General features: G+C 48.5%; 2 protein-coding genes across 2 annotated transcripts in view; both read left to right on the top strand.

Annotated features, from left to right (window-relative positions):
- Window positions 1-5,302: 5,302 nt before the first annotated feature.
- On the top strand, window positions 5,303-14,920 carry CYP1A2 (cytochrome P450 family 1 subfamily A member 2). The gene is made up of 7 exons (XM_070953909.1): window positions 5,303-5,342; window positions 6,496-7,366; window positions 8,822-8,948; window positions 10,597-10,686; window positions 11,617-11,740; window positions 12,978-13,064; window positions 14,237-14,920. The coding sequence occupies exons 2-7, from the start codon at window positions 6,533-6,535 to the stop codon at window positions 14,538-14,540; spliced, it is 1,566 nt and encodes a 521-aa protein (XP_070810010.1). The 5' UTR covers window positions 5,303-5,342; window positions 6,496-6,532; the 3' UTR covers window positions 14,541-14,920.
- Window positions 14,921-20,059: 5,139 nt separating this feature from the next.
- The window catches only part of CSK (C-terminal Src kinase), a 47,404-nt gene continuing 39,852 nt past the window's right edge, over window positions 20,060-27,611 (top strand). The window contains exon 1 of the mRNA XM_070953913.1: window positions 20,060-20,134. The gene's annotated coding sequence lies outside the window, so the exon portion shown is untranslated. The remainder of the gene's footprint in view (window positions 20,135-27,611) is intronic.

Here is a 27,611-nt window from a genome sequence, read left to right as displayed (position 1 = left end):
TCGTGGCTGCTTCAGGGACCTTGCACCTTCCAAAGAAGCCCTATTGCTCCCTGGCGGAGTCTATACCAAGAGTCGGCAACCTGCAGCTCTGGAGCCGCATGTGGCTCTTTCATCCCTCTGCTGCAGCTCCCTGTTGCCGGTCGGTTCTACAACTGATAGGGCTTTCGGTTAGGACAGGTAGAGGAAAAGGGGCGCCGTGCTAGGAGGAGACTCTATGGTGGGGGAACCGGACTTCCGGTCAGCTTCAAAATTGAATGGGGGGGCTTCCGGTTAGGACTTTTGTGGCTCCTTGAATGTTTAAGGTTGCCGACCCCTGCTCTATCAAATGGCATACCAACAATTTCTTTCTTATACAGGTAATCCCTCGATTTACGACCACAATTGAGCCCAGAATTTCTGTTGATAAGTGAGACACTTGTTAAGTGAACTTTGCCCCTCATTTTACGACCTTCCGTGCCACCGTTGTTAAGTGAATCCCTGCACTTGTTAAAGTAGTAATACACTTGTTAAGTGAATTTGGCTTCCCCATTGACTTTGCTTGTCAGACGGTCGCAAGAGGGGATCGCGTGACCCCCCTCCGGGACACTTTATGCGACCGTCATAAATATGAATTTATGTCTGAATTTTGATCGCGTGACCAGGGGGGTGCTGCAACTGTTGTAAAAGTGTGAAAGTGTGAAAAATAGTCCCTTTTTTTCAGTGGTGAAATCCAATTTTTTTTTTTACTACCGGTTCTGTGGGCGTGGCTTAGTGGGCGTGGCTTGTGGGCATGGCAGGGGAAGGATACTGCAAAATTTCCATTCTCTCCCCACTCCAGGGGGAAAGATATTGCAAAATCTCCATTCCCAACCCACTCTGGGGCCAGCCAGAGGTGGTATTTTCCGGGTCTCCGAACTGCTCAAAATTTCCGCTACCAGTTCTCCAGAACCTGTCAGAACCTGCTCGATTTCACCCCTGGTGCCATTGTAACTTTGAACGGTCCCTCAATGTACTATTGTAAATCAAGGATTACCTGTACTGTATTTCCCCTTTTCTCCTGCCTCTTTCCCTGCTAAACTGAAGTGGGTTTTTCCATCTCAGGCCCACAATCCCCGAGTCTTTGGTTTTCAAAAAATGTCTCGTCTACTGGACCACGCTTCCTCTTTAATCATTAGCCACAATTCTTGAGGCTGGTGGGAACAGGGGTCTTTGAATGCTTGAAAAATCAACAGCTGGGGAAAAATTGGGACGGTAGCCACCTTTAAAACACAGTGTCCAGTTCAAAAGAGCCTTGGTAGTACAGAGGTTTAAGGCACCCTGTTATTAAGCTGGTTATTAAGACCAGCTGCCTGCAATTACTGCAGGTTCGAATCTCGCCAAGGCTCAAGGTTGACTCAGCCTTCCATCCTTTCTAAGGTAGGTGAAATGAGGACCCAGTTTGTGGGGGCAATAAGCTGACTTTGTATAAATATACAAAAGGATGAAGGCTATTGCTGAGCACATTGTAAGCCGCCCTGAGTCTTCGGAGAAGGGCGGCATATAAATCAAATTAAAAAAAAAAAAAAAACCTCCTGAGATCAAAGAAGATTTTGTTCACCAGCTCTTCTCCTCCCAGCATTTCAGGAGGTTAGAATATAAACATTATTTGACAACATCTTCAGTCAAAACAACTTTTGACATCTCCGTTTTGGCTCGCAGCCTTAAGTGTCTTAGAATTTCCTTTGTTGATAAAAGATTTAACAGAGAGCCTTCTGAATAATAAACTTCTACGGTTACTATTTGTACAAGATAAAGGTAAGATTTCTCTCCAGCCAAGCTCAGCTTCTGGCAAATGTTTGTAGAGTTTCCTTTGGCAGGAGAACAGAAATGGATAGCCACTGCCTTCTCCTACAATTATTTCTTCTCCAACTTCTCAATTTGATCTAAAGTAGGCGTGCCCAATCTTGGCAACGTTAAGACTTGTGGACTTCAACTACCAACTTTAAGGTTTGTAGACTGCTGGCCTTGATGGCTCCTCTTTCCAAACACGAAACAGATTCTCCCTGATCAATAGTTGTAAGATTATAAAAGGTAAAGGTAAAGGTTCCCCTCGCACATATGTGCTAGTCGTTCCCAACTCTAGGGGGCGGTGCTCATCTCCGTTTCAAAGCCGAACAGCCAGCGCTGTCCAAAGACGTCTCCGTGGTCATGTGGCCGGCATGACTCAACGCCAAAGGCGCACGGAACGCTGTTACCTTCCCACCAGAGGTGGTCCCTATTTTTCTACTTGCATTTTTTACGTGTTTTCGAACTACTAGGTTGGCAGAAGCTGGGACAAGGAACGGGAGCTCACCCCTCTACGCAGCACTAGGGATTCGAACCACTGACCTGCCGACCTTTCAATCGACAAGCTCAGCGTCTTAGCCACTGAGCTACCATGTCCCTTCCAATTATATTAAGTTGCTACAATTTATTTGGTCAAGTGTACGGTATAGGAACAAGTAGGAATGTATAAAACAGCCAAGTGGAATTTGCAGTTTATCCACATCAATGTAGCTTCTTTTGGTATTTAGTTGGGATGCATTTAAAATTACGACTACCTTAGCAAAAAAACCATTGACTTGTTCATTCAAGTCAATAAAATGAATCGCAGCATAGAATTGTTATGAAAAATAGATTTCAATATTTCGCGGTTTTTCCATTTCTTCAACTGGTGAGTTGAGTTCAGTAAGCCAAAACAATAGAGGAAATCAATTACGTTGATCCAAGCCAGGGATGAAATCCAGCAAGTTCTTACAGGTTTTAGAGAACCGGTAGCGGAAATTCTGAGTTGTTCAGAGAACCGGTAGCAGAAATTTTGAATAGTTCGGAGAACCGGTAGCGGAAATTTTGAGTTGTTCGGAGAACTGGCAAATACCACCTCTGGCTGACCCCAGAGAGGGGTGGGAATGGAGATTTTGCAATATCCTTCCCCTGCCATGCCCACCAAGCCACACCACGCCCACCAAGCCACGCCCACAGAACCGGTAGTAAAAAAATTTGGATTTCACCACTGATCCAGGCCACTGGGATAATAATGGTGAGGGACTTCAATGAAGGTTCTGAAAAGCTTTGGTTATTCAGTGAGTCCCTTCAGAAAAGCAAATTCCTCCTTCAGGGTATTCGTCACAGCCCAATTTCAGATACCTTGAACTTTTCTTTCCCTTTATCCCTATTTGTTTTCTCTCTTGGCTCTGAAAAGTGGCACGAAGCTGCTGTCCAGGGCTTCTCACGCAAAGTTGGCTAATCTTTAACTTGATTTTATCCTGCCTGGTCAGGAGATCCTGTCCTTTTTCGACCAAGGGATGAATTCATCACCCCAATGTTCCACCAAGATCACCCTGTTCTCCTCACCATGGAATTATGGGTGGGTGAGGGGGAGGGGGAATGGTTCTCCAGTAACATAATGTTCTGACTCAGCCTTAGCAGAAGCAAGAAACGGACTCCTTGTCACAAAAAAAAAAACCCCTCTTTATTTACCTCTTGTGAATTAATTGCATTCACCCACCGAAAAGTCCAGGCAATAGTTCTTCAAGGAGTTAACTGCAGTAACAGACCTTATCAGTTCCTTGCGATAATGATAATTGCAAGGCCCGTGAGCTCCCAGCCGAAAGGTTGCAAATTAAGTTCTGGCAAGCAGTCTTTGTGGCACGAAAAGCAATGAGCAGAATCTCCAGAAATACGAACGGTTGTCTCCTACGACCACCACTCCCCTTTCCTTCTAGTTATTCCCCAGCCAGGGAGGGGCCCATTCAGCGTCCACGTGTGCTTTGCTTCCAGAGTCGACTCCTTGTCCTCCGTTGTTCAACCTCTCCTAACTGCTCTGCACATACGTGCATCTGGAACAGGCCCCAGCTGTTCTTCCTCCTCATCGTCCGAGTTTGCCGCCAGCTCCGCTGGCACCTGGCGGGCCACAACACATAACAGGAACCGGTTCTACTATTAGACAGTTGATTTTCATTTGCCGGAATCCTTAAGAAGAGACAGTTTTCTGTTTCAGCAGCTGAACTAGCTTAGTTCTCTTTGAGTTTCCTTGAAAGATGACCATCGCCTGGCTGGCTGGAAGCAGAAGTCATCAAATACCTTATTGATGGTCGCTCGCTCTGGCCCGGTTCTGTGATGGGTAGAAGGAAGAACCTTGAGGGACAGGAGAAAAAGAAGCTACTAAGACATTGGCCAAATAAAGGAAATCTGTGCCCACAGCAGAAACGTAATATGAGAACGCATCTCAAAAGAGAACCCACTCAGCCAATTCTCACAAAGAGAAAGAGAAAGAGAAAGAGAAAGAGAAAGAGAAAGAGAAAGAGAAAGAGAAAGAGAAAGAGAGGGGAAGACCATTCAGACATGCAAGCTTCTGTTACTATAACCTTATAATAAAGATAAGTATTAGTTAGCATCAGGGGTGGGCTTCAAAAATTTTAGCAAGGGGTTCTCTGCCTGGTTGCTGGGTGGGTGTGGCCATGATGGGCGTGGCCTAGTCATCCTCTTGCACCACGGTGGGGGGGATTTTTGCCCTCCCCGGGCTCCAGAGGCTTTCCTCAAGCTTCCAGGAGGGTGAAAATGGCCTCCCCAGGCTCCGGAGGCCCTTTGGAGGCCAGAAACGGGCCCATTTCCGGCCCGCCCGAACTTCTGGTAGGCCTGACCCCGAGCTTCCGTGCTCACCCTGCACTTACCTGCATCCAAAATGGGCCGTGTGGGGACTCCTGGGAGGGGCGGGGTGGGCGGGGCCAGCCAGGAGTGGGATTTGGAGGTTTTCCGAACTGCACAGAATCTTAGCTAGAGGTTCTCCCGAACCCCTGCGAACCCCCAGCAGCCCAATCCTGGTTAGCATGATTTGGGTACCCCCTAGTCTGGTCTACCTTTTGAAGAATTGACAAGTTCCCAAAGCACTGTGAACCATCTTGGGCCTTGTTTTGTTTTATTTATTGACTTATTAAATTTATTTGTTTGCTTTTGGCTCAGGAATAAGGGCGTACGGATTGTGCAAACCCAACCAGCTGGAGTTTATTAAATAAGCCAGGTTTAAACACTGGTTGAATGCAAAAGAGAACTCTAGCCTCCTTCAGTACCAGCAAAATCTGGGACGATCTTGGTAATCAAGAAGCACATTACCTGGTTTTAGCTCAGCGCCGTGGGATGCAATATTTTCCTTGGATTTTCTCCAGCTGAACTTGGAGGGTTTGTGGGTTAAATAATCATTTCCCAGATAGGAGAACACGGGACAACCTTCTCATAAGGTAGCCAGCGGCTGGCAAGAGAAAGAGCTAAAGACATTTGGACAACAACTTTTACTTGTAGACTTTGTTGGCCTCATCCCTAGTTCTTATTCTTCCTGATTTTACCAGGTATTTATTATGCAGAGGAGGGAGGGAGGGAGGAAGAGGAGGAAGGAAAGAAGGAAACATGAGGGAGGGAGGAAAGGAGAGAGGAAGGGAGGAAGGAAACATGAGGGAAGGAAGGAGGGAGGGAGGAAGGAAGGAAACATGAGGGAGGGAGGGAAGGAGGGAGGGAAGAAGGAAGGAAACATGAAGGAGGGAGGAAGGAGGGAGGAAGAAAACATGAGGGAGGGAGGGAAGGAAGGAGGGAGGGAAGAAGGAAGGAAACATGAAGGAGGGAGGAAGGAAGGAAACATGAGGGAGGGAGGGAGGGAAGGAGGGAGGAAGGAAGGAAACAAACATGATGGAGGGAGGGGGAGGGAGGAAGGAAATATGAGGGAGGGAGGAAACATGAGGAAGGGAGGGAGGGGGAGGGAGGAGTGAAAGAAGGAAGGATGGAAGGAAGGAAGGAAGAAGAGGAAGAAAGGAAGGAAACATGAGGGAGGGAGGAAAGGAGGGAGGGAGGAAGGAAACATGAAGGAGGGAGGGAAGGAGGGAGGAAGGAAACATGAGGGAGGGAGGGGAGGAAGGAAGGAAACATGGAGGGAGGGGTTGGAGGAAGGAAATATGAGGGAGGGAGGAAACATGATGAAGGGAGGGAGGGGGAGGGAGGAGTGAAAAGGAAGGACGGAAGGAAGGAAAGAAGGAAGGAAGAGGAGGAAGGAAGGAAGGAAACATGAGGGAGGGAGGAAAGGAGGGAGGGAGGAAGGAAACATGAGGGAGGGAGGAAGGGAGGGAAGGAAGGAGGGAGGGAGGGAGGAAGGAAACATGAAGGAGAGGGAAGGAGGGAAGGAAGGAAATATGAGGGAGGAAACATGAGGAAGGGAGAAAGGAGGAGGTGGGAGTGAAAGAAGGAAAGATGGAAGGAAGGAAGGAAGGAAAAAGAAAAATCAACAGGGAGAGCCAGATTTGCTTAACAATCATGTGATTCATTTAAGAACTGCAGTGATTTGCTTAACAGCTGTGGCAAACATGATTATAAAATTGGGCAGGACTCACTTAACAACCGCCTTGCTTAGCAACGAAAATTCTGAGCCCAGTTCTGGTCATAAATCAAGGACTCCCTCTACTGATTTTTGCCTTCCTATTTGTACCGCCTGTCCTATCTTTCCTCTCATTTCAGGAAACGTTTTGAAGACAAACCTTTATCCAGCTTTGCCATGTGGCTCCGGGGGATCCTGGCATCGATTTCGGCTACCGAGGTCTTGATTGGCCTGGCCGTTTTCTGCCTGCTCTTCCTTGTCCTCCAGACCTTCCAGAAACAGATCCCGCAGGGCTCCAAAAGAATCCCTGGACCACGGGGCTATCCCTTGATTGGCAACATACTGGAGCTGGGGACCAATGTCCATCTCAGTTTGAGTCAGATGAGCAAGACCTACGGAGATGTCATGATGATCCACATCGGGACAAAGCCAGTCTTGGTGCTGAGTGGGCTGGAGACCATCAAGGAAGCCCTCGTGAGACACGGAGAAGACTTCAAGGGACGTCCAGACCTTTACATCTTCCGCCATGTGACTGATGGGCAGAGTCTGTCTTTCGGCACGGATTCTGGACCGGTGTGGCAAGCTCGTCGCAAGCTGACTCAACACGCCCTGAAAACCTTCGCTTCTTCACCCAGCCTCACCTCCTTCTCCACTTGCCTCTTGGAAGACCACGTCTCCAAGGAGGCCCACCATCTGATGGCCAAGCTCCAGGAGGTCATGCTTGCAAAGAACCGCCTGGATCCCTATCTGTACTTGGTGGTCGCTGTGGCCAACGTGGTCTTGGCCATGTGTTTCGGCAAGCGTTACGACTACGATGACGAAGAACTGCTCCACATTGTGACCAACAGCGAACGGTTTGTGGAAGCCACAGGTTCGGGAAGTCTAGCCACCTTCATCCCTGTTCTTCAGTATATTCCCAACAGCAACCTGAAAAAGTTTAAGAACTACAATCAGGAATTCAATCGCTTCCTGAAGAAGAGCGTGCAAGAGCATTACGAGAGCTTCAGGAAGGTAAGGCAGTGTTGGGAGAAATATCCAGGTCCAGGTCCAAGCCGAGAGAAAGACGCTGGAAATAAAATGGAGGCTGGAGGCTGATTGCTCTGACCTAGGCCCCCTGAGTCAGTAAAACACACGAGTAGTCCCAAAAACCTCTTTTATTTTAACAGCTGTGAATTCTGTTCATTCACAAAGATGAGTCCCAAATAGTTGTACAGAGTCCTTCGGGATAAGGCTGATAATCACCCACTTTTATCTCCCTTGACACGCTGCCAAAGACCTAATGGGCAAAGCCACACGGAGTCCAGAATCAAACAGAGCTTCAGGCTTTAAACTGCACAGAATTAACAACGGTGCTTCCTGCAACGGCCCACGTCTCTTTTTAAGTCTTATGGGAGAGGCCAATCATCTCCAGGCCTTACTCCTGAGTCGTCCCTTTTGTTTGAACTGTTCTTGCCTTCTGGCAGCTCTGTGCATGCGCGCACTGGGAAGAGGCTCCCCCTGTTCCTCTGCCTCGCTGAGGTCCGACTCTGGAGGTTCCGGAGGCAGCACGTACCTCCCAGATGGCAGAGGAACAGGGGGAGCCTCTCTCTGCCTCCGATGCAGAGCCCTCGGCCGAGCCTTCCCCAGACTCCAGGACTGGCCCATGTTCCTCCCCAGCCTCCTCACTGTCCGACTCTGCTGCCAGCTCCGCAGGCTGCTGGCGGACCACAACACTGATTGGAAAGAAAGGTTCCCTTTATTGATGAAGCAGAACCATCAACCACATGTGATTCTGGGACAGCTGACAAAATCGTGTTGAGAGTGAGTGGGTGGGTTTTTATACCTTCCGGATTCGTATGGGGTCATGTAGAGGTCATGGCTGGCTCTATAGGCACAAGGGGAAAATGCAAATCCTAGGTGTTTGCCTGAGCTAATCTTGTCAACCTTTGGCTTGTGGCTTATCTGAGGTTTCTGTCTGACCCAGTCTTTTCTGAACGGATTACCAAATCTGCATTTCTAAAAGCTGGCCTCCTCAGTTTCTGCTCGGGGCAGGGAAACTGGGGCTGGTTTCTGCCTCCCTTAAGATTTTTTCCCCTCCATTTCTCATGTAGGGGAAATGTTAAAAAGGCATTTGGGATTTTTAACATTTCCCGAAGTATTTCATTCTTCTAGGAGAGGGGGGCGGCTTCCTACAACATGATATTTTCACTCTTTCAGGTCTACAAATTTTGACATTTTTGGTATTTGATAACTTCATCTCTCCCCACCCCCCCTTATCATGAAATCTATTTGCTATTTTCCTAATACAAAATCCGCCCTAAATCTGATGGAACATCAATGGGACTCGATGGAAACAGTTGTTGTCTTCAATTTCTCTCAAGCTGGGCTTCCTAAAAATACAAAAAGGCTGACAGTTCTTGAAGTCGCCTCTATAATAAGTGGCATTATTGTAAAGTCAGCACAACTTTCCTTGATGTTTCCTTTCAGGATCACATCCGCGATATCACCGATTCGCTGATCGAGGAAAGCCAAAAACAAAAAGCAGACGCCAAATTGAAAACTCAGGTCCCCACTGAAAAAATTGTGAATCTGGTCAATGATATCTTTGGGGCAGGTAAGGTCTTCTTCACCTGAGGGTCTAATCAAAAGCGAACCCCGGGGGAGAAGGGCAGGTAGTCCTCGGTTTACAACAGTTCATTGAGTGACCGATCAGAGTTACAACGGCCCTGGGAAAAGTGATTTATTTTTCACACATTGCAGCATCCTTACGAGCACGTCATCAAAATTCAGACGCTTGGCAACTGGTTCATACTTATGACTGTTGCTGTGTCCCGGGGGTCATTCGATCTCCCTTTTTATAAACGTAATAAACGCTTATTACTCTGGGTCTCCTTCTATGGGTTGAGATCTGCTGCTGGGGGTTCTGTGCAGTTCGGAGAACCCCCAAATCCCACTCCTGGCTCGCCCACCCCACCCCACCCCTCCGAGGAGTCCCCACGCGGCCTGTTTTGGATGCAGGTAAGTGCAGGGTGTGCATGGAGGCTCGGGGAGGGGTCTACCGGAAATTCGGGAAGGCCGGAAATGGGCCCATTTCCAGCTTCCAGAGGACCTCCGGAGCCTGGGGAGGCCATTTTTGCCCTCCCGGAGGCTTGAGAAAAGCCTCCGGAATCCAGGGTAGGCAAAAATGCCCTCCCCCTGTGGTGCAGGAGGCTGTCTAGGTCACGCCCACCATGGCCACACCCACCCAGCAACTGTGCAGAGGACCCCCTGCTAAAATTTTTAAAGCCCCCCTCTGGCTGAGATACCTTTTACATACCACTTGTCCAATCTGTGGCTCCTGTCTCCCAAGGCCGTTCCCACAGGCCTTTATTTTTTCACTGGCTTCTGAATGGTTATTGGGAGATAGCAGGCTCCATCGAAGTCCTGAATTACACATATTCCTTACCTTGTTCTGGATTTGATGGATCTTGAGCAATTTCACTCTTCTCTCCCCGAGAAAAGGAATTTGTGGAAGCTTCTGGCCAAAGCCCTCCTGGAGGTGAGACCCCGTGTAAGTCAGGAGGCGAGTGTTGTGACCCAGGCCCAAGTTGGTAATATTAGACGCAAACAGTTCTAAAACAAACAGACTTTATTAGAACAGCTGAGAATTAACTCATTCTCAGCGTAGTCCAAACTAAATTAAAACAAATTCTTCATAACACAAATTCTTCAGTCTAATCACCAACCTGGGTATAATTAGGCAAACTGCCAAAAGGCTTCTCTTGGCAAAAGTTCAGGAGCAGAAGACGCCGAACAGAGATAAGTGCAGCAAGACAAGAACAAGTCTATCAACGTTGTTTTCTGTCAAAGAGCCCAAGAGCCATTGCTGCTCTTTTAAGCCTTATGGGAAGGGCCAATCATCTCCAGGCCTTACTCCCGAGTCGTCCCTTTTGTTTTAACTGTTCATGCCTTCTGGCAGCTCTGCGCATGCGTGCATTAGGAACAGGCTCCTCCTGTTCCTCTGCCTCTCTACTGTCAGCCTCTGGAGGCTCCGGAGGCTGCACATCACGCCCCGATGGCCCTGGCCCCATCTCTGCCTCCGATGCAGAGCCCTCATCTGGGCCTTCCCCAGCCTCCAGGACTGGCCCCTGTTCTTCCTCAACCTCATCGCTGTCCGACTCCGCTGCCAGCTCCGCAGGCTGCTGATGGACCACAACAGCGAGATGGAGTTATTTCGGTCCCGCCGTGTCCTCTTTTTGTGTATGTGTGTGTGTGTGTTACAGGTTTCAGCACAGTATCCATCGGCTTGTCCTGGTCCCTTATGTATCTCATCACTTATCCCGAAATTCAGAAAAAGATCCAGGAAGAAATAGGTGGGTTATTTTTCTTTCTCTGCCAGGGTAACTAATCTGGAACTAGGAGTTATTTTTTTCTTATGCATTTATTTATTTATTTGAATGTATTCGTCCCGCAACTCCAGTTCACGGAACAAAATAAAAGGCTGGGTTTGCACACTTATGCTCAGTCTTTGGGGGAACCAAAACAACCCAACTTAAGTCACATGTACAGACGGTGTTGTGACCCAGCTCCCCAAACGACAAACCCTCTGACGTGAACTCAAAAGATTCCTTTCTTAGGAGTGCCGGCAGCCCCGGCAAAAAGTTTCTCTTTCAACGCAGGTTAAGAAGTCCGGCTGGCCAGAAGATGAATAATTGTCTGCCACATCTATTCATCTTCACCCCCTGCTTTTTATCCCCAGAGCTAGGAGTGGGGCTTCGCTAGCAGCGGTGACTCTTTCGACCCAAGGGCCGGCCCATAGATTTCCACTGCTCTCCTCTCCTCTGCCTTCTGCGCATCCGTGCATCAGGCACTGGACCCAGCTCCTCTTCCTCTTCCTCATCAGCCGTCTCCAGACCTGGGGGCTGTTGACTCTCCATCTGAGGGCTGACGGACGGCCCAGGCTCCACCTCTGTCTCTCTCTCTGCCAGCTCCATTCCCTCTTCCCCCTCGGAGCTCTCAGGTTGCCTTGATGCTGACTCTCACGCCTCCTCCTCCTCCTCTGATTCAGCTGCTGGAGGGGCCGGCGGCCGACAGGCCACAACACACGGCCTTTGTCAGCCCTACAATTTTTGTGTGGGACGTTTTCTCTTGGCTCAAGCCCCTCTTATCTGACCATTGCTTTAGCAAATGGCACTTCATCCCAACCTTCAAGGTCACTCCCCATGCCCTCTACATCCTTAGAGATAAGGTCTTCTCACGAAAGAAGGGAGATCTTTGATTTTTTTTGACTCCCTGCTTTGCAGATGTCACCATCGGCAGAGAACGGAAGCCGCGATTGTCCGATCGCTCCCTGCTCCCTTACATGGAAGCTTTCATCCTGGAAGTGTTCAGACACTCTACCTTCGTGCCGTTCACACTTCCCCATTGGTAAGTCCCAAATTCCGAAGAGAAATTTGTCCCTGAACCTGGTCTGATCCATCAAGTCAGTGGTGGAATTCAAAGTTTTTAACTACCGGTTCTGTGGGCGTGGCTTGGTGGGCGTGGCAGGGGAAGGATACTGCAAAATCCCCATTCCCTCCCCACTCCTGGGGGAAGGATATTGCAAAATCCCCATTCCCTCCTCACTCGGGGGCCGGCCAGAGGTGGTATTTGCCGGTTCTCCGAACTGCTCAAAATTTCCGCTACTGGTTCTCCAGAACCTGCTGGATTTCACCCCTGCATCAAGTCAGCCATGAGTCTCATCATTCATGGATTCTCATGACTTGGTGCAGAACGTTCAGCGCAGGGGTGAAATGCTCCCGGTTCAGACCGGTTCAGCTGAACTGGTAGCGATGGTGGTGTGAGGCTCCGCCCACCCGCCCGGTCGTTGTTACTTCCTGGTTTTAACCAGGAGGTAACCTGTTTTTTACCCTCTGCACATGCGCAGAAGGGTTTACGCATACACATGCGCAGAGGGTCGAAGTGCGCACATGTGGGGCGCATACACTTCCGAACTGGTTGGGAAGATAAGTAGATTTCACCCCTGGTTTAGCGTTCTAGCAGAAGGTTGGGGGAAAAAGTGGTGTAAAGAGGGGGGAAGACCAAGAACTGTCTTTCTGTCTTCCAAAAAATTGAACAGAATGGGTCCCCGTGGATATGAGTCAGGTCTGGGAGTGGGAGCTGCCGAGAAAATCACCCCTGAACAAATCTTATTAAAAAAAAATTTGGGCCATGTGTATGTTGGTGCTCTCTGAGCTTAGCTGTTTTCTTGCAGATGTTTCATTACCCCACTAGATTATATCATCAGTGCTCTGATGGTGTTGATGGTGCTGTAACGGTGATGGTGATTATCAGATACTGATGATGTTACCTACTTGGGTAATGAAACGTCTGCGAGAAAACAAGCAAGCTCAGAGAGCACCAAGGACCCCACAGTTAAACAAAATGAACTACAAATATTCTCTGCTATTGGAATTTGGCCAATATTTGCACTGCCGTACAAAGGAAACTCTAGATCTGCCACACTATACCCTCTAATAATTATATGTGGATATTTTTGGTTTGAAAATTCACCTCCATTCCCTAAGAGCTGTCCAATGCACACGCCCATCTTCCCTCTCCCAGCCAGGCAGATTCTTTGTTGGCTTTGAATTTTTTTTTTTTAATTTTCTTGTTTTCTTTTCAGCACCACGAGAGATACCATCTTCAAGGGCTACTTCATTCCTAAGGACCTCTGCATCTTTATCAACCAGTGGCAAGTCAACCATGACGAGTAAGTAGCGAGTTCTCATGGAATAACAGAAATAACAAAATAAGAGATTTTGCAGTATCCTTCCCCTGCCACGCCCACCAAGCCACACCCACAGAACTGGTAGTAAAAAAATTTGGATTTCACCACTGCCCTACATCAGTGATGGCTAACCTTTTCCGGACCGAGTGCCCAAAGCATATGCCCGAACCCCCAAAATGCAATGCGTGTGTGGCCCCCACGCATGTGCCTCATCCCCACACATATGCGTGCGGCCCCTGCACGCACCCTGTGCGTGTGCATCCACTCCCTGCACACGCCCCATCCCCGTGCATGCATGCATGCTCTCCCACATGCGTCCCCCCCTGCACATGTGTGGCAGAGCCCCGACGACCAGAGGGCAGTCCCGTGTCTTCTCGAAGCTTCCAGTGATGAAGCTCCCACAACTTCTGAAGGCAACTTCCGTTCCATGGTTTAATTGTTCTCACTACATGGGGCTCCTTGAGGAGCACCCAGAGGCTCCAACTGGCGCAGAATGCGGCCGCGTGGGTGGTTATGGGAGCAACGTGGCGTTCCCATGTAACACCTCTCCTGCGCAAGCTGCCCTGGCTCCCGGTGGTCTTCCGCGTGTGCTTCAAGGCTTTGGTCACCACCTTTAGAGCGCTCCATAGCTTAGGACCTGGGTACTTACGAGACCGCTTTCTGCCACCAGTAGCCTCTCACCAACCAGTACGCTCCCATAGAGAGGGGCTCCTCCGGGTGCCGTCGGCCAAACAATGTCGGCTGGCGGCCCCCCAGGGGGAGAGCCTTCTCTGTGGGGGCACCTACTATCTGGAATGAGCTCCCCCCGAAGATACGGAGGATCCCAGATCTACACACCTTCCGCTGCGCTCTCACGACTTTTTTATTCCATCAGGCTGGCCTGGCCTAATTTTTCCCTTTTTTTCCTTTTTAAAACGCAAATTTTAATTCGTTTTTAATTTATTGGGGTGTTTTAAATCTGTCTTCAGCCAAATTGTTTAATTCGGTTTTATTCTGTTTTTAAATTTTGTATTGATGTGTTTTTATCTTGTGGCTGTTCACCGCCCTGAGTCCTTCGGGAGTAGGGCGGTATATAAATCAGATAAACTATAAACTCACTGTCATTAAAATTTCTCCTTATTCCCAACCCTTCATTCCATGCATCCTCTTTGTAGAAATCTTTGGAAAGACCCCTCTGCCTTCATTCCCGAACGTTTTCTCAGCGCCAACGGGAAAGAAATCAACACGGATGAACGGGAGAAAATCCTGATATTCGGCATGGGGAAACGGCGATGCATCGGCGAGCCCATCGCTCGGTGGGAACTCTTCCTTTTCTTGGCCACTTTGCTACAAGACCTGGAGTTCAGCGTTCCTGACGGGGTGACGGTAAACATGACCCCTCTCTACGGCCTCTCCCTGAGGCACGAGCGATGCGAGCACGTCCAAGTGAAAGCACGTTTTCCTAATAAGATGGACTAATTGCAAAAAGGACTAATTGCCCGCCAGCCTGTCCCAAGAATCTCAATCTTTTTCGGCATATTTTTGTAGTTCTATTTGGGGAAAAGCATCGTATGAGCCAGTGGTGAAATCTAAAATTTGTTACTACCGGTTCTGTGGGCGTGGCTTGGTGGGAGGGAGGGGTAATGTGACTGGTTGGGCGTGGCCAATTTTTTTTTTTTTACTTTTAAAAGCATTTTTTCTACCACTTCTTCGGTGAAGAGGTTGTAAAAAAATGCTTTCAAAAGGCTCTGACGATCCCAGCCGAGTTGCCTGATCGGCAGAGGCTTTTTTAAAAAGCCTCTGCCGATCTGGCAACTCAGCTGGGACCGTCAGAGGCATTTAAAAGAAAAAAAAGGGTTTTTTTCTTTTAAAAGCCTTTGACGATCCCAGCTGAGCCGCGCGATCATCAGAGGCTTTTTTTTTTTTTTTTTTTACTTTTAAAAGCATTTTTTGGACGAAAAGGTTGTAGAAAAAATGCTTTTAAAAGTAAAAAAAAAAAAAAAAAGCCTCTGATGATTGTGCGGCTCAGCTGGAAATGGGGGGGTGGGGGGCAGGGATTTTTGCTACCGGTTCTCCGAACCACTCGCCTCCATCGCTACAGAATCGGGTGATCCGGTCCGAACCGGGAGCCTTTCAGCCCTGGTATGAGCCTACCCAAAGTTGAGGATGATGATGATAATCATGTAATATAATATATGGTTATATAATATATATAATCATATATAATCATCATCCTTCCTTCCTTCCTTCCTTCCTTCCTTCCTTCCTTCCTTCCTTCCTTCCTTCCTTCCTTCCTTCTCAGAATAGACCTGGAAGGAGTCTTCTAGTCCAGTCATCCTATATCATTTCAGACAAGTGACTGTCCAATCTCTTCTTAAAAAGCTCCAGTGATGGGGCACCTACAACTTCTAGTGGCAAGCTGTTCCACTGGTTAATTGTCCTCACTGTTAGGAAGTTTTTCTTCAGTTCCAGGTTGCTTCCCTTCCTTGATTAGTTTCCACCCATTAGTTCCTTGTCCTGCCTTCTTTAATTTCCAAACTTCGAAGAAAAACATTCTCCGGTATCTTTGCCCGGATGGGTTTGAAGCAGTGCCAAACCTGCTATTATTTTCCTTTCCATTGGGGTTGATTCAACAGCTAGGCTTCTAAGGTGAGTGGGACTTTGCACGGATGCACGAGAGTACAACACACACACACACAGAAACTGAAGGGCTGGTTGAGTAATGACCCTGGCGTTGGTCCAAGTAAAAATGGCAGGCTATTATTATTACCTGAGCGGTAGATCCCTTCTTATATAACTGCCTGGCTGCCAACAAAGGGGAAAAAAAAAATAGAAGAAAACTTGATAGGTTCACGAGGATTTGAGAGGTTCAAGAGTTTATCTGCAAGAGAGGGATAATCAGAACTCAGGAGAGGACTTTTTAGAAGGAAGAAAAGCTTTTTTAATAATAAAAAAAAACCACACTTCTCTTTAAGGCAGACTAAGGTGTGTGTTTTTGTGGCTTTTTTTGGGATGTGTGTGTGTGTGTGTGTGTATTCCAGATGGGCTGGATGGCACTTTCCAATTGTCCCATCTCAAGGTGGCTATTGGCCTTCCTGCTTAGGAGGGCCCACAGAAGCATCCTGGGAAATCAAGAGAGGCTGCTGCAAATTTGGCAACTTTAAAAACTGGTTGGTGGACTTCCACTCCCAGAATTCCCCAGCCAGCGATGCCGGCAACCATGCTGGCTGGGGAATTCTGGGGATTGAAGTCCACAAGTTGCCAAGTTTGGAGAGCCCCCTGTGTGCCAGGCATCTTGCTTTGAAGTCTGAGAAGCAATTAAATCAGACGTGGTTTCCAAAGAAAAGTCTGCAATCTACTTTTTTTGCCTGCTCTCTTGTGCTTGGGACGCCTTCACGTCACACTCTCCCTTGTGCTTTTTAAAGAGGTCAAGCGGTCACAAATCAGACCCACCCCTGCCTTCTCAGTTCTGCCTGCCCACCCCCCAAGAGCGCCAACTGGAAAAATCAATCAGAATAAAGCTGGAAGGGACCTTGGAGGTCTTCTAGTCCAACCCAGGGGGGAAATCCAGCAGGTTCCGACAGGTTCTGCAGAACCGGTAGCGGAAATTTTGAGCAGTTCGGAGAACCGGCAAATACCACCTCTGGCTGGCCCCAGAGTGGGGTGGGAATGGAGATTTTGCAATATCCTTCCCCCAGGAGTGGGGTGAGAATGGAGATTTTGCAATATCCTTCCCCCAGGAGTGGGATGGGAATGGAGATTTTGCAGTATCCTTTCCCCAGGAGTGGGAGGGAGTGGGGATTTTGCAGTATCCTTCCCCCAGGAGTGGGAGGGAGTGGGGATTTTGCAGTATCCTTCTGCTGGAATGGGGAGGAGATGGGGATTTTGCAGTATCCTTTGCCTGGAGTGGGGTGGGGATGGAGATTTTGCAGTATCCTTCCCCCAGGAGTGGGGTGGGAATGGGGATTTTGCAGTATCCTTCCCCCGGAGTGGGATGGGGATGGGGATTTTGCAGTATCCTTCCCCTGGAGTGGGGTGGGAATGGAGATTTTGCAGTATCCTTCCCCTGCCACGCCTACCAAACCATGCCCACAGAACCGGTAGTAAAAAAAAATGGGATTTCACCACTGATCCAACTCCCTGCTCAATTGTGCTTATTTCTTTCTCCATGGGAACCTTTCTCACCTATTAATTTTTCTCCGGGACAGCCTGATGAAGGAGGAGTTACACAATGCCAGCTCTTCATGGGTACATCTACCTCTTCTCGCCTTTCAGCTCTCGCCTTTCGAAATAAGAGCGGCATTGTTATAACTTCCCTCTTTAGCATCAAGTACCTGGAAAGACCAACAGGCGGATTTACCAGTTCAAACCCCTGGGTTCCCAGACTGGATCCACAGCGCCACCGGCTGGTTGGCTGGAGGCATTGCAGGCTATTCTGCTTTCTGATTAAGTCTGGGAATAGAAACAACAATGAAGGGCTCCAAGAAATTATATACAAGTAGTACTCAACTTAACAACAGAACCTGAAAAAGAGACTTATGACCCAGATTTGGAGTCTCCAAAGTAAATTTCCACCCCGGTTGCAGGACTGCATTTTGGGAAACCGGCTGGCATTTATGTCCGTTTCATGTCACACAGAACACATCCCATATTGGACACAACAGAGCAGCCTCTACGGTTGCCCAAAACACCGCCAAGTTGTGATTGTGCAGTAGGAGGTGCTGTGGTATCATTTTCCCTCCGGTTCAAAAAAAAACGAAATTGTTTTTTTTTTTTTCCAATATTCACTTTAAGTGAATCCGACTCTCCCATTTGTCACTGCCAAATTAAATATTGATGGTGATGATTAATTTATGTGGCATTCTTAGTTGTGCTCCACAAATAAATCCAAGTTGATTTAGGACAATGAATGCACTGATTAATTTTGCATAAGTCTAAGGGAGGGAAGACTGTAAGTTACATTGATTTTTTTTTAAAAAGACAGAATGGGGACAAAACTCCAGGCCAATTCCACTGTCTTGCCCACAAGCAGGCCTGCACAAACCCACATTCCATTTTTGGGCACTTAACATCGAGATCTGCTCTGTCTCTTATTTGGCTAGCAAGTTAGCTTCTGGCTCTGTTCAGCCGCTTTCTCTTGCAAAAAATGGTGCATAGGAAGAGACCCGGAGTTTTTAAACAAAGTCCTTTTATCTTTTGATGGCTATCTTTTTTCCTCAAATGAGTAAACACACCTGCTGCACCGCAAGCAAAGCCACAGGCTTCAAAAGGAAATACCCAGCGGTGCAGTTTTGATGAGGCTAATTTAGATGGGTGGTTTAAAAAAAAAAAAAACTGGCAAATTTTATGGTGGGTGGACTTCAACTCCCAGAATTCCCCAGCCAGCAAGTCTCTTTTTTCAGTGCCATTATAATTTTGAATGGTCACTAAATTGAACTGTTGTAGGTCGAGGGCTCCTGTATTACATCCTGTTAATTGCCCCTGTATGACTGTAACCTTGTTGCTGGTATTCTTAAGATTTATATTGACTGTTTCCCTATGACTCTCATTAAGTGTTGTACCTTATGATTCTTGACGAACGTATCTTTTCTTTTATGTACACTGAGAGCATATGCACCAAGACAAATTCCTTGTGTGTCCAATCACACTTGGCCAATAAAGAATTCTATTCTATTCTATTCTATTCTATTCTATTCTATTCTATTCTATTCTATTCTATTCTATTCTATTCTATTCTATTCTACTCTACTCTACTCTACTCTACCCTATCCCTATCCTATTCTTCTCTCCTGTTCTATTCTATTCTATTCTATTCTATTCTATTCTATTCTATTCTATTCTATTCTATTCTATTCCATTCCATTCCATTCTTATGATTCTTGACAAATGTATCTTTTCTTTTATGTACACTGAGAGTGTATGCACCAAAGACAAATTCCTTGTGTGTCCAATCACACTTGGCCAATAAAGAATTCTATTCTATTGTATTGTATTGTATTGTATTGTATTGTATTGTATTGTATTCTATTCTGTTCTGTTCTGTTCTTATAATTCTTGATGAACGTATCTTTTCTTTTATGTACCCTGAGAGCGTATGCACCAAAGACAAATTCCTTGTGTGTCCAATCACACTTGGCCAATAAAGAATTCTATTCTATTCTATTGAGAGTGAGAGAGAGAGATTGAGAAAGAGAGATTGAGAGAAATCAATAAGTATTGAAATACAGAAAGAGAGAGATTGAGACAGAGTGAGTGAGAGAGATATTGAGAGAGAAGAGAGGGAGAGATTGAGAAAGAGAGAGGGAAAGAAATCAATAAATATTGAAACACAGAGAGGGAGATTGAGAGGGAGGGGGATTGAGAGAAAGAGAGAAAGACTGAGAGAAAGAGAGAGAGAGAGAGGCTCTAGCACAAAGCACGTGTTGACCAGAAGGGGGCGCCTTCCCTTCGCCCAGTTCCCCACCTCCGCCGCTGGGCGGAGACGGGCAAGCGAGGCGGTGGGGGGGGGGGGGAAGGGGGGAAGGTAAGGCAGGCAAGCGCGCAGGCGCCGTAGGGCTGCGGGCGGGCTGCTCGGGTTCCCTGGAAGCCAGCGAGCACCAGGCCCGGCGAGATCTCGAGCGGCGGGGCTGGGTCGGAAGAAAAAAGAGCTCCTCGCCGTCCCGCGACGCCTCCTCCACCGCTCGACCCGGATCCTCCCGCCGCCTCCGCCTCGCCGCCCGCCCGCGAAAAGCCGCTCGGAATCTTGGCGGCGCCAACGTTCCAAAGCGAAGCCGGCAACGTTCGAAATTGGAACGTTCGCGGCGGCTACATTGTTTCCCTTTTCTCCACCCCCCCCCCACCCCCACTTCCACCCTCGTTACCTTCTTCCCCTGCCCCGCCTCGGGTCCGGCGCCCCCCCCCGGCGCCCCCCCTTGGCTGATCCCACCCCCACCCCACCCCCGGGTGGATCTCCCCGGCCCAGATCCGGGGGTCGCCCCCACCCACCCAAAGCCCCGATCCCCTGTTGCATGGAATAAACCCAGCCAGCGGACCCCCCGCTTCCCCCCGCCGGGTCGGAAAGCGGAGGCAGAGCGGTGAGTAACGGCAGAGCCCCCCCCTTTTTTTTTTCTTTCCCCCCCCCCGAGGGTACTTTTGGGGTGAAGCCTTAATCTATGGGGGGGGGGAGAAGAGAAGGGTTAGTTAGGAGAGAGGGGGGGTCGCCCTTTCCTCTCCTTCTCTTTCTTCTCCTCCGTCTTTTTTTTTTCCCCGAAGTGGAAGCTCTGGGGAGAATTTCCCATTTAAGCGGCTAGTCCCTAGGGAGGAACCTTGGAGAAAAGAGAGATTCAGTGATCAGTGGGGCAGGCCTGGCAATATGTGCGGTTTACAAGCCCCCTCGCCCCCCCCCCCCCCCTCGGGAGCCTTTTCCCGGGAGATCGGGTAGGAGGATCCCAGGCAGACGGGCTGGCTGGATCTCGGGCGATCCCTAGCAGGAAACAGGGCGCTGTGGGGCTGTTTTTTTTTATTTGCATCTTTGGGAATCTTGCTGGGCCGGGCCTGTCATTCACTTCCCTTCTGGGCGGCTTTCTTCCGCTCTGCATGTGTGGATGGGATCGACCCGGAGGGACAGAGGCGGCCCAAGGGAGCCCTGTGTTGCAGGGGAAGGCTGGCTGGCTTGATGACCTCTGGGGGTCCCTCTCTCCCTCCTTCCCCTGGGAAAGCCGCGTTGGGGGGGAGTGTTCAAAGCTGAAAACCACCGGTGGGGATGGGAGGAGAGACTTTCTAAAGGGCAAAAGGATCAGGCATCGGATCCCATGTGATCTGGGGGTCAAGAGCCTCGCCAGGCATCCAGAGAGGGGTGAGAAAAAACTGGGGTCTTGGGGGGGGTGTCTCCCCTCCTCTTTCTGTTCTTGGGAAAAAGTGAAACTTCAGTCTGCTCCAAGGGAAGAGACCCTGCACCCCGCTGGTGGGTCTTTTGGGATCCACTGGGGGGGGGCATCCTGGGTTGAGGCATGAAGCAAAATTCTCAGTGGTTATTTGGGGGTTCAGCCCCCTACCCCGCCGCCGTTGGCGTCTAGGGGCAAACTTGCTGGCTCCCCTGGACAGAGATGTCATTCTGCTATTTGCATTCCAAACTATATATATATGTATGTATGTATGTATGTATGTATGTATGTATGTATGTATATATGGTAGTCTTACAACTTAACAACACTTCATTTAGTGACTGTTTGAAGTTACACCGCACCGGGGGAGGGGGAGGGAAAGCGACTTCTGGCCGTTTGTCACACTTAGTGACCGTTGCGGCATCGGTCACGCGATTGGCGTTTGGAGGCTTGACAACGGACTCGCGTTTATGACGGTTTCGATGCTCCCGGAAGCCCCTTTTTGTGATCTTCCGACCAGCAAAGTCGATTGGGGGGGTGGGGGAAAGGAAAACCCGGATTCGCTTAACGACCGCATCACGAATTTAAGAACTGCAAGGATTCGCTTTACGGCGAGAAAAGCCGTACAATGGGACAAAGCTCCCTTCGCACATTTCTCGCTTCAAAGAAGTGAGAAATGTTACATTTGGGGCTCGGTTGTCTTAAAGCGAGGACTGCCCATATGTATATGTATATGTATATGTATATGTATATGTATATGTATATGTATATGTATATGTATATGTATATGTATATGTATATATTTAAGCTGGAACCTGATTGGAGGAGAGATGGGATAACTGGTTTTGGGGTTGTGTGGAGAGTCTGGCCTTTGTGTGGGGGAGTAGGGGGGGAGTGGGGAACGGACAGGCTCCCCCTCCCCAGGGTGAGCGGACGGGCCCTGCAACTCTGCCCGTCAGCTGGGCAGGAGCTGTGTGGAGTCACAGTGCGGGCAAGACAAGGGAGCCATTGATGGCCACGGATTGCAAGCTTTCCTTTCTCCTGCGGCCACAATCGGTGCGTCATATGGCAGGCAACTGGACCGGGGTCTGTGGGCTCATTCAGGGCCTTGTCGCACCGGCCGTCCAGATGGACGGCAGACAGGCGAGGACGGATGCAGGCTTCCGGGAGAGAGGATGGATGGGGAGAAACGGTCTGAAAATCGCCGACGAAGGAGTAGAAACAGGATTACAGATTAGATTAGATTAGATTAGATTAGAATATAGAATAGAATAGTATAGAATAGAATAGAATAGAATAGAATAGAATAGAATAGAATAGAATAGAATAGAATAGAATGGCACAGTTGGAAGGGACCTTGGAGGTCTTCTAGTCCAACCCCCTGCTTAGGCAGGAAACCCTTATACCCGTGATGGCGAACCTATGGCAAGAGTGCCAGAGGTGGCACGCTGCGCCCTCTCTGATGGCATGCGAGCCGTCGCCCCAGTTCAGCTCTGCTGCACATGGCATGCGCACCTCTCGCTGGCCAGCTGGTCTTCGAGTCTCTGCCACACATGCGTGGGGGTGTGTGGTGCAGGCAGGGGGGACGCATGCGCATGCACGGGGGGGCAGGGTGCTGCAGGGGCCCTTGCCACATGCGCATTGCATTTTGGGGGTTCAGGCACGCGTGCACGCATTTGCACATGCATGCACACGCTTTGGGGCACTCGGTCTGGAAAAGGTTAGCCATCACTGCCCTATAGCATTTCAGACAGAAGGTTATCCAATCTCTTCTTAAAAACTTCCGGTGTTGGAGCGTTCACAACTTATGGAAGCAAGCCGTGGCTTACAGCCATCCGTTTAGTGACCGTTTCGAAGTTACGACCACACTAAAAAAAAGACTGAGGACATTTCTCACACTTATGACCCTTTCAGCCTCTCCGTGGTCACGTATCAAAAATTCGGATGCTAGACCACTGTCCAGTATTTATAGTTTGCAACGATTTGCAATATTAAAATACGTGGCCTTCAAGTCCCAGAATTCCCCAGCCAGCCATGGCTGGCTGGGGAATTCTGGGAGTTGAAGTCCACCCATCTTTAAAAGTTACCAAAGTTGAGAAAGATGGAATTCATGAATAAGCATCAATGGCCTTGTCTTGTAGCTTATACAATCTCTCTCACACACAAACCCCTGGAGACACAGAACTGCTGATGTCGCATTTATTTTAATTTTTTTTTTTTTAAAAAATGCAGCTCGCTTCCTGTTTCACACACGCCTTGGCAGGAGGGTTCTCGGAGATGTTTAGATACGGGGGTTTTTAGACTGAATTCATTCGGCTGGGCCGTCTTTAAATCATCGGTGTCAGTGGTTCACGGCTTCACCAGCTTTAAGTAGGGCGGACTTCAACTCCCAGAAGTCCCTAGCCAGGTGGAGGGGAACCATGGGGGGTTAGGACTCCAAAAAGAAAGTAGCAGAATTATGATCGTATTTCTCTCTTTTGCTCTTTTCTGTTAAAATCCTGCAGTTCTCCACTGTTTTACTTTTTTTTGGTGGGGGGGTGGGAAGAATAAATAAAAAATGATAATAGCCATTGAGAACAGCTTCCCCTGGTTTGGTTGACTCACCAGGCCATTGTGAGTTCTAGTCCTGCCTTAGTAGGAAAGCTGGCTCAATGACTTTGTCCCATTGACCAGGAGACTGTGAGTTCTAGTGTTGCTTTAGGTAGGAAAGCCAGCTGGGTGACTTTGGGCCATTCACCAGGAGACTGTGAGTTCTAGTGTTGCTTTAGGCATGAAAGCCAGCTGGGTGACTTTGGGCCATTGACCAGGAGACTGTGAGTTCTAGTGTTGCTTTAGGTAGGAAAGCCAGCTGGGTGACTTTGGGCCATTGACCAGGAGACTGTGAATTCTAGTGTTGCCTTAGATAGGAAAGCCAGCTGGGTGACTTTGGGCCATTGACCAGGAGACTGTGAGTTCTAGTGTTGCTTTAGGCATGAAAGCCAGCTGGGTGACTTTGGGCCATTGACCAGGAGACTGTGAGTTCTAGTGTTGCCTTAGATAGGAAAGCCAGCTGGGTGACTTTGGGCCAATCACCAGGAGACGGTGAGTTCTAGTTCCACCTTAGGCAGGAAGCCAGCTGGGTGATCTTGGGCCAGTCACTCTTGTCTCAACCCAAAGAAAGAATCAATGGCAAACTTTGCTGAAAACCTTATTAAGAAAACTCCAGGGACTTATGCCGACAATCTTCAGGAGTCTTCACACTGACCGGAAGGTGTGTGCATGGACACACACACACACACACACACACACACACACACGTCATTAAGAGACGTTGGCCAAGAAATACATGGGTGGTGGACCCCCCCCCCCCCCATCTCAGAGTTCACTTGGGTACCATCTTCTTTGGAATTCATTGGAATAGCCTCCGATATAGTGCCTGACTAGTTGGCTCAGTGGCTAAGACGCTGAGCTTGTCGATCAGAAAGGTCGGCCGTTCGGCGGTTCGAATCCCTAGTACAGGTCTCCTGTTGTGAGCAGGGGGTTGGACTGGATGACCTCCAAAGTCCCTTTTAACTCTGTTCCTGTGGCTGACACGCCGTTTTCGTCCATCCTCCGCAGCTGCTTTGCTGCGATTTTTGGCTCGCGATCCCTCCAAGCTCCAAAATGCAAATTCTTTTTTTTTTAATGCAGCTTTTTTTTTGTAGTGAGAGCAGCACTTTTCCTTTCGCAGCTTCACACTTGCCGGGTTGTTTGTTTTGCACCGTTGGTGGAAAGCTTCGGTTGGCTACGGGGAGGAGAAGGCAGGCAGGCAGGCTGGCTTTGTTCTCCTGGCCAAGAGTCAAATGGAGGGGAGGCGAACCTTGGCTTAGCTGGCGTGGCTGAGTCGTGGCGTGACAGGGCTTTACTCTTGATTGGGGAGAGAAGGACCAGGGGAGACAAGATAGCAGTCTTCCCATATCTCAGGGGCTGCCCCAAAGAAGAGGGAGTCAAGCTATTCTCCAAAGCACCTGAGAGCAGGAGAAGAAGCAACGGGTGGAAACCTTCCTCCTCCTCTTTCTCCTCCTTCCTCCCCCTCCTCTTTCTCCTTCTCCTCCTCCTCTTCTTCCTCCTTTTCCTCCACTTTCTCTCCCTCCTTCTCCTCTTTCTCCTTCTCTTCTTTCTCCTCCTCTTCCTTTCTCCTTCTCTTAGGGGACTGGAGGCTAAAACATATGAAGAACGGTTGCAGGAACTGGGTATGTCTAGTTTGATGAAAAGAAGGACCAGGGGAGACATGATAGCAGTCTTCCGATATCTCAGGGGCTGCCCCAAAGAAGAGGGAGTCAAGCTATTCTCCAAAGCACCTGAAGGCAGGAGAAGAAGCAACGGGTGGAAACCTTCCTCCTCCTCTTTCTCCTCCTTCCTCCCCCTCCTCTTTCTCCTTCTCCTCCTCCTCTTCTTCCTCCTTTTCCTCCGCTTTCTCTCCCTCCTTCTCCTCTTTCTCCTTCTCTTCTTTCTCCTCCTCCTCCTTTCTCCTTCTCTTAGGGGACTGGAGGCTAAAACATATGAAGAACGGTTGCAGGAACTGGGTATGTCTAGTTTGATGAAAAGAAGGATCAGGGGAGACATGATAGCAGTCTTCCCATATCTCAGGGGCTGCCCCAAAGAAGAGGGAGTCAAGCTATTCTCCAAAGCACCTGTGGGTAGGACAAGAAGCAGTGGGTGGAAACTAATCAAGGAGAGAAGCAACTTAGAACTAAGGAGAAACTTCCTGACAGTGAGAACAATTAATCAGTGGAACTACTTGCCTCCAGAAGTTGTGAATGCTCCAACACTGGAAGTTTTTAAGAAGATGTTGGATTTGTCTGAAGTGGTGGATTAGGGGACTGGAGGCTAAAACATACGAAGAACGGTTGCAGGAACTGGGCATGTCTAATGTTTAATGAAAAGAAGGACTAGGGGGTGACAGGATAGCAGTCTTCCCATATCTCAGGGGCTGCCCCAAAGAAGAGGGAGTCAAGCTATTCTCCAAAGCACCTGAAGGCAGGAGAAGAAGCAATGGGTGGAAACTAATCAAGGAGAGAAGCAACTTAGAACTAAGGAGGAATTTCCTGACAGTTAGAACAATTAATGAGTGGAAGGACCTGTTTCTAGAAGTTGTTTAAGAGTTGTGGACTTCAACTCCCAGAATTCCCCAGCCAGCATGGTGTCGACGAGTGGTGAAATCGAAAATTTGTTACTACTGGTTCTGTGGGCGTGGCTTGGGGGGGGGGGTAATGTGACTGGGTGGGCGTGGCCATTTTTTCCCCCTTTTAAAACCATTTTTTCTACAACCTCTTCGGCGAAGAGGTGGTAAAAAAAATGCTTTCGAAAGGCTCTGACGATCCCAGCTGAGTTGCCTGATCGGCAGAGGCTTTTTTTTTCTTTTAAAAGCCTCTGCCGATCAGGCAACTCAGCTTGGATCGTCAGAGGCATTTAAATGAAAAAAAAAAAGCCTCTGCCGATCAGGCAACTCAGCTTGGATCGTCAGAGGCATTTAAATGGAAAAAAAGCCTCTGTCGATCAGGCAACTCAGCTTGGATCATCAGAGGCATTTAAATGAAAAAAAAAAAGCCTCTGTCGATCAGGCAACTCAGCTTGGATCGTCAGAGGCATTTAAATGAAAAAAAAGCCTCTGCTGATCAGGCAACTCAGCTTGGATCGTCAGAGGCATTTAAATGGAAAAAAAGCCTCTGTCGATCAGGCAACTCAGCTTGGATCGTCAGAGGCATTTAAATGAAAAAAAAAGCCTCTGTCGATCAGGCAACTCAGCTTGGATCGTCAGAGGCATTTAAATGAAAAAAAAAAGCCTCTGTCGATCAGGCAACTCAGCTTGGATCGTCAGAGGCATTTAAATGGAAAAAAAAGCCTCTGTCGATCAGGCAACTCAGCTTGGATCGTCAGAGGCATTTAAATGAAAAAAAAGCCTCTGCTGATCAGGCAACTCAGCTTGGATCGTCAGAGGCATTTAAATGGAAAAAAAGCCTCTGTCGATCAGGCAACTCAGCTTGGATCGTCAGAGGCATTTAAATGAAAAAAAAAGCCTCTGTCGATCAGGCAACTCAGCTTGGATCGTCAGAGGCATTTAAATGGAAAAAAAGCCTCTGTCGATCAGGCAACTCAGCTTGGATCGTCAGAGGCATTTAAATGGAAAAAAAGCCTCTGCCGATCAGGCAACTCAGCTTGGATCGTCAGAGGCATTTAAATGGAAAAAAAGCCTCTGTCGATCAGGCAACTCAGCTTGGATCGTCAGAGGCATTTAAATGGAAAAAAAGCCTCTGTCGATCAGGCAACTCAGCTTGGATCGTCAGAGGCATTTAAATGGAAAAAAAGCCTCTGCCGATCAGGCAACTCAGCTTGGATCGTCAGAGGCATTTAAATGGAAAAAAAGCCTCTGTCGATCAGGCAACTCAGCTTGGATCGTCAGAGGCATTTAAATGGAAAAAAAGCCTCTGCCGATCAGGCAACTCAGCACGTTCGTTTAGCAACTCTGGCTTCCCTCGTTGACTTAGCTTGTCGGAAAGTCGCAAAAGGAGAACATGTGATCTCGGGACACTGCAACCGTCATAAGGACATGCCAGTTGCCAAGCGTCTCAATTTTGATCATGTGACCACAGGGAGGCTGCAAATGGGGGTGTGAGAACCGGTTGTAAAGTCACTTCTTTATGGCACCGTTGTAACGTCAAATGGTCAT

Source organism: Pituophis catenifer, unplaced genomic scaffold (assembly GCF_029215685.1).
Source record: "Pituophis catenifer annectens isolate HBS135680 unplaced genomic scaffold, rPitCat1.0.hap2 SCAF_14, whole genome shotgun sequence".
In the NCBI taxonomy this organism is placed as follows: Eukaryota; Metazoa; Chordata; class Lepidosauria; order Squamata; family Colubridae; genus Pituophis; species Pituophis catenifer.
This window is presented reverse-complemented; position numbering and strand designations above follow the sequence as displayed.

Bases quoted from the DNA above. Each gene is read 5' to 3' on its own strand.
- CYP1A2 (XM_070953909.1), top strand. From the start codon at position 6,533: ATGTGGCTCCGGGGGATCCTGGCATCGATTTCGGCTACCGAGGTCTTG. The intron at 7,367-8,821 runs GTAAGGCAGTGT...GTTTCCTTTCAG, and splicing joins ATTACGAGAGCTTCAGGAAG to GATCACATCCGCGATATCAC. The intron at 10,687-11,616 runs GTGGGTTATTTT...CCTGCTTTGCAG, and splicing joins AAAGATCCAGGAAGAAATAG to ATGTCACCATCGGCAGAGAA.